The sequence below is a fragment of the Limulus polyphemus genome, unplaced genomic scaffold (assembly GCF_000517525.1).
Source record: "Limulus polyphemus unplaced genomic scaffold, Limulus_polyphemus-2.1.2 Scaffold192, whole genome shotgun sequence".
NCBI lineage: Eukaryota > Metazoa > Arthropoda > Merostomata > Xiphosura > Limulidae > Limulus > Limulus polyphemus.
This window is the reverse complement of record NW_013665802.1, coordinates 351677-358903: the sequence shown is the minus strand read 5'-3', so window position 1 is coordinate 358903 and position 7227 is coordinate 351677. Positions and strand designations below refer to the sequence as shown.

Genomic DNA, 7227 nt, shown 5'->3' with positions numbered 1-7227 from the left:
TTACATTGCAGCTATTCTTTTTAAAGTGGAACTATATGCAATTATATAATAAACAAAAAATTAGTACAGAAATGAGAGACCTTGACTAAGCCCATTTTTATTTCTACAAGCTAAGGAATAACCATGTGCATTTACTGTGTCAAACAATTTATCATAAACATCAAAGTATTCTCATAAAAAAAGTGAAAAAGAAATTTGTAGCCAGTTAGTTTCTTAAAAAATTATCATTTATGATGTAGTTTTGTAAAGAAATAATTCCTGGTCTATAAAAATATTCATAGGATAGTTGAATATTTTTAATAATGAGGTAGGTTTAAAGAGAAAAGAAAGAAATCCATAGAGTACTTTTTTTTTCTGAATAACTATTTTACTATATTTAAGATTTAGTAATTATCTGCATTTTACATCAAATGTTGGTTGCATTAACATATTATTTCAAGATATCAAATTAATAATTATACATAAAAATTTTAGTTCATACTTTCAAAACTCTCCTGAAAAAAAAAAAGAAACAGAGAAACAATGTTCCATAATGGCATGCTTAGATTTAATTGTTGTAGTCAAATTAACAGACACAAAATATCAATTAAAGAAAAAAAAAATAATAAAAAATATTCCAGCCACCAGAAAAACTTTAACATGTTTTTGTTAATTATTCAGAACAAAATATGCACGAGTACAAACTATGTTTAGAAATGTGTTAATTTTTGTTATTACTAGAGACAAAATATTATTTTATGTATTTACAAAAAATACTGAAAACTAACTGAAAAACCAAAAGCTATATATGTATACACTTTAAACTGTGGACATCTTACAAAGAGTCCTCGCAACCTTACACCATTAGCATATTAGAAATCTAAACTACTATAAAACTTCCAATAACAAAGCAAGTAAACAATGTGACTGTGAAAATACTTGTGCAAATAGATTCTAGTTCATAGCCAGAAACACAAAAACTTAAATCAAATTAATTGCCAGATATTTGCAAAGCAAGTTGTTTTGGCAAATAACTACATACTATTATACAAATAAAATAAGAAATTTCACATTTTTACTTTCTGTTTGGCACAAACTTGTGTCACCTGAAAATGCTGTGTATTTAAACACAAAGTAGTTATAGTTTTATAATTCAAGAAGAAATTTGACCAACAAGACTGTTGGTTCAGTTTAGGTTTTAATTTTTTGATAAGAAGACTTTCTTGAATTCAGAGATAATTATCAAATTTGTCATCCTGTCAAGAAATTGAAACCTAAGGTAAGTGAACTTGGCTAGCTTGCCCATAGACTTGCATGGATTATAAGCTAGTATGTACCCATAATACAAATTTACCTGACTTGGAAGATGTGCAGGTAAGTCTACAGACCTACTTTATAATTGTAAACATCTGATTCAGCAAGGTGAAAATTACATCTACTGTTAACTAATAGTGCTAGAACCACAGAAACAGATAAGCATCAAAGAAGAAATATTACTGACAACCAAGTCTATATTTTTTTTTCCTGAAAACACAGGACCTACAAAAATCACATCTTTTTTCAATATCATTATTCTGTGCTTCATAACAACTTTCATATACTTAATTTGAACTGAAAGGGTGAAGGAAGACAATTTTTAAACCATGTTATATTTAAATTAATATTCTAGATCGACAATTTATACAGTACCTCACAAAGTAAGTACAGGTTAGACATTACATCTAACAACAAACTTCCAGCAAATAGTAAATAATGAAATGGAAGACAATATTGTCTTTATTTAGTTTTCATTTACTCTGTCCTTATTCTTAAAACAATTTTTGATACATCAGTAATATGTTTATCAGTCAAAGAAAAATCTACACACAAATATTATATTTAATACATAAGTAATATCTTCCAAGGATACAAATGAGACAACTTGAAAGTATTATATTCACAAGTAAATAGAACTTATTTTGAATATATTTCATGATACTCTTAGCACCTATTTCAAAAGAATGGGAGGAATACAAATGTTTACTTCTAAACACAAAATACATGTTTTACAAAACATTGAGCACACCTGTCTTATTCAAATGGCTATCACCAATAAATACTATGACTATGGCTTAACTGACACCTTGTGGAGAAAAGTATTCTAAGCAAACATAGTTATTCCAAAACTCTTGGATGTTTTTAAGAATTTATGATATTTTGTATGCTTGCTGCTTGCAAATTATTTTCAAGTCTAGGGTTATGTCAACATTTTTCTAGAAAAAAAAAGATTTCAAAAATAAATCATTTATTAATAACAGCCAAAAATAAAAGACATTTACAAGAAACAAGAGCTTTGAATACAGTTTCAGATAGTGTATAAATCCCATTCCTTAGTTTTTATTAGGTCACACATCAAAATCTCTCTCTTTTTTTTTTTACAATCTTATAGCTAGAAGAGGCAAAACTGTCTTCTTGGACCTAAATTTGATGACACTCAAATATCTATAATACCTACACTATTCATAATGACAAGTATTTTTCAATTCTTTACATACTATTCTATTTTTTTATACATTTAATGTTCTATGAAATGTTAAACAGGTTCTTAGATTACTACATAATTGTAATTTTTGATGTATGCAAGATTTCTTATTATAGACTTTTACTGACTTGTGCAGAAAAAACAACAACCTGAAAATGGTACAGATAATGAAATTTATTAGAAACTGACAAATTAATGACTACTTATCCTATGCAACATTTTCTACAAAAGTTTATAATTTGGACTTTATTTTGAGTAGGAAAGTATATATATCATTAATAAAAAAAGAGTTGTTACACTAGAAATAACTTAATTTTCATACTTGAAGTAATACGTTTTTTAAAATTGGAAAAAATTATATCACTTTCAATTAATAAATGTAATAGTAAAATTTAAGGATGTTAGTCAAACATATCCAATACAGTATAGCAGTATGACCACATGATCTGAAATGTAAAAACATCTGAAAAAAAAATACAGCTGCACTGGTATACTAAAAACACTTCATATGGTGTGTTGTTTTTATAACATGCAATAAAATGTAAACATTTTTGATATATAATATATACAGAATATAACTGACAATTTTTTGTTTTTAAATCAGAGGGAGAAATCGTTTTTGCCATAATAGAACTAAAATTAAAGTTCAATGCATACTGAATTAAGTTGAATAACAAAATTTAGTTTGAATCTGTATACTGTAATGATTTGTTGATTAAAAACATGGAAATAAACAACAAACAGCTTTGGCTTTTGTTTTCAGATTAGGACACAAGACAAAAAACATTGATTGACAAGTATTAGAACTAAATGAAAACATCACTGTACCATGAAGTATGATATGGCTCACTCTTACAAATTCATAAACTTTTTTCTTATCTATGTTTAATTTCACTTGTACTATTTTTAAGTTTCAGCAAAATAGATTTTACTCAACAAACTGTCCACTAGCTGACATTCTAACAACAAGTAGTTTCTGTGGTTACTGTAACTCCACATTGCCAAACTCGGGAATAATTAGTATTGTGAATCCACTTGGTATTGTATCAGGCAGGTGAAACACACTCAGAGGTAAGGTTTAACCTTCTTTCTCTTCATATAAGGAAAAGTCTGGTGTTCTGACACACTCATTACTAATCTGTGCTATCTACATGCTCTATTATTAATATACATAAAGCCATAGTCTCTAAAACATATACAAGTAGGGAAAAATAAGAACAGGAACCTCTAATTTTTTTGCACAGGCTGACATCACTGAAGACTTGTTCAGTACTCCTCCTCTTCACACATCTCCATAGAGATAGGAACCTGATGAATGGATCTGTAGAGGAGATGAACAACAGCTTCATAAGTTGCCATCATAATAGCAGTGTTGGGAATTTGTCTCACCAATTGGGTAGCCAGGCCTCGATACAATCCTCGACAACCCTCCTCCTTGAAGACTAATGATAGTGTCTGGAAGAAGGACCTATATTTGTCTCCTTCCTGGCGAAGCCGTGTTCTCACCACCTCTGTGAAAAGACAGTGATAATATTTAGTGTTGAAAAATACATATTGTCATATATACTCTAATATCAAGTAGTTTTATAGAATGTATTTTACAATTTAGTCAAGTATTTTTTGGTAATGAATTAATTTTTAAACTAATCATATTAGTTGTGTGCCATACATACATATTCTAAATATTCATAAAAGTAAAATCAAATTAAATAATATCTGATTTATACATCATGAAAAATACTTTTCTGTTTCTGGACATACGGGCATAATTTCCTGCTACATGTTTTTTTTCCTGACTTAAAAGATTTTCTCGCCACAAAGGTAAAGTTCTCTGACAGTATTTTACAATTAGAAACTTGTGTATTGTGTTTCTAGAAGAACTTTAACTTGTATACACCTTCTACTAATTAATCCCTTGCTAGTTTCAATCTCTTGTCACATTTCAGTTTTACGTGTGAATGTATGAAGCTAAGATATCAACATATACACGTATAAACAAACTGGTATATCAGATTACCAGTTGATAGGGGGTATTTATTTGTTTGTTTTAAGTTAAGCACAAAGCTACACAATGAGCTATCTGTGCTCTGCCCATAATGGATATCGAAACCCAGTTTCTAGCATTGTAAGTCCACAAACATACTGCTGTGCCACTGGGGGGCTGATAGGGATAATACAGGCAATATTTGGGACCACAAAATTTTCAATGCCCAAAAATCGAAAAATCATGTTATGAAAACATTAGACCAAGAATAAAAAAATAAGTAAAAGAAAAACAAAAAGAAAAAATATTTTCTCAGATTTTCTTCTCTATATCAGGTCTTTTGGTATTTTGTCTTACCCAAAACCCATCTGAGTAGATGCATGTAAATATAAAATATTTAAAAGTATGTATTAGTTTTTTTCTATAATTATCAATTAGTTTTCAATTAAAAGTATCTTTTTTTCTTCTTTGCTTTGAGCACTCCCTACAACCCCCAGCACAAACTCTTTGAAGAGAAAAAAAAGTATCTTTTCAAAATCACTCATTTTCTAGCATCTGAAAGTTTCCCTCTAGAAATAGTATTGATCAAGTCAGTGTAATTCATTTCTTGAAATCATACTTTATTTCCTGTTCTTGAGGAAAATCTATTTAAATGTAATTATAAATAAAATTGTATCAATAATGAATGTTAGTTTTATGGCCAGTAAAACTTAATTTTTTGGAATAAGATTTAAAAGTTACTGCTGACTTTATGACCTCTGACCTGCAATCTTTTGATTATCTTCTGTAATTACTATTATTTTGTATTGTCTGATGAGCACCGATTCAGATTATTTTGCACAATATATATATATATATATATATATACACACAAAACAAGTTTAATGAAGATAAAACAAAGTTGCTGGTCATGTATCATAAACATCAAAATAACAAGAAAATCACATAAATAAAAAGTTGCAAAAAAAAAAAGGGAGCAGAAAATTGGCTTTGAAAATGAACTAAAACCAATGAATACTTCAGAGTTAATAACATTATTTGAAAGTTCTATTAAATAAGGTTGTCTACTTTAATCCAAGGCTTGCTTATGATTATGCAAGCAAAAGTTCAAACAGGGTGATTGTGTCAAGGTACAGTACTTTGTAGAGTCATGGAAATGTCAAGACCAGAGTATCAAAGTACTGTATGTAATTTTTCATTACTTACACTGATAACATAAGACTATATCAAGTCCCATTCAGGGTCAGGCAATGTAAAAAATCTTTAACTGCGAATATATGTAAGAATTATATGTTGTTGCTGCACATGAAAATACATTTGTACAGTGCTGATGGATGAGCAGGAAGTAACCTTGACACATACACTGTATTACATACAAAATACTGTGGTTTTGTTACATAACTTTCATTACAGTCTTGTCGTTTATGCATAGAGATATTTTTTAATATATATAACTTTCAAAAAATCTATTGTGCATGCAATATAACGAAATAATATTTTCATTTCTTGTGAAAAAAAATTGTAGACTTAGACTTTTTAAGGAAAAATTACAACCATTTCTTTGGGAAAAACTAGTATTTTCTCATATATAACATTTTCACAGTGACTCTGTGGAAGCAGTTATTTTTTCTTTCTCAGTGTATATCTAGTTAATCTGGAATACAACATTTACAAAGTATTTATAAGTAATGCTGTAGACTAATTACATTTATGTTACAGATACATTCTTTCTTGTATATAATAATGACTCAAATACATGTAATGTTACTATGGGATATAAACTTGTGATTAAACAGTAACAAACACATTTGAAATGTTTTAACGGACTTCCACTGGTTTGGAGTTTGTTTAAGGATGATGTTTCAAATTTGTTTGAAAGGTCTTTGTAATTATAGCTCTGTATTCATGTCAAAAGTGAAGTACTAACTTATAACTTTATAAAAACAAAACTCAATATATACAATAATAGTACAGTGCCAGAGCTAGCTTTCTGAACTTGTTTAACCAAAATATATTAGTACATGTATTACCTACTTCTCCAGATACTGTAACAGTGTGTGGTTTAATGACACATGCTTGCTTTCATTAAGTTTTACTTCAGACAGAATAATCAGAGTTACTTAAAATCAAAATAATCTAAACATAGCAGGTAATATAACAGATAAATTCTGAAGGTGACATACATACATACACACACATATATTGAGATATGTTACACAAATTCAAGTGACAACATTAATTTTGATTACCAAGTATTTCTTTTAAGAATCCACTTTATAGTTAAGACAATTTATCAAATGTGTTCAAGGAAAATGGGTGCATTAACATGGTTATGACACTCTTGATGTAACTCAATCTGCATATATGGTTTCCCTGATGTTGTAACATGACGGATGTCCTTAAGCAATGCTTGCATAATGTAAATCATTTGCTTCTTGTGTACTAAGTTAGTTGTTTGTCTGTAACTGATAATTAGTGTAACTCACCTGTTGCATGAAATATAATCTGTGGAATGTTACAAGGGATGCTGTTACACAATAATTATATAACATAAATCAGTTGTTGTAAATAGCCCACTGACAAACTGAGTTTCAAGTAATATGCAATTAGGTGTGTATATATATATATATATATATATATATATATATATATATGTCGTGTAGTATAAACTAACTAACTAACTACTACTTCTATAAGTTATACGTATATTAACTTACTACCTTACTTCGTTACTACGTACGTT

General features: G+C 28.6%; 1 protein-coding gene across 2 annotated transcripts in view; it reads right to left on the bottom strand.

Annotated features, from left to right (window-relative positions):
- Nucleotides 1-2384: 2384 nt before the first annotated feature.
- Nucleotides 2385-7227, bottom strand: part of LOC106478238 (solute carrier family 25 member 36-A-like) — a 23009-nt gene continuing 18166 nt past the window's right edge. For both annotated transcript variants that reach the window (XM_022381784.1, XM_013938762.2), the window contains exon 8: nt 2385-4011. In XM_022381784.1, the coding sequence (XP_022237492.1) occupies nt 3767-4011 (245 nt within the window). In that variant the 3' untranslated portion in view covers nt 2385-3766. The remainder of the gene's footprint in view (nt 4012-7227) is intronic.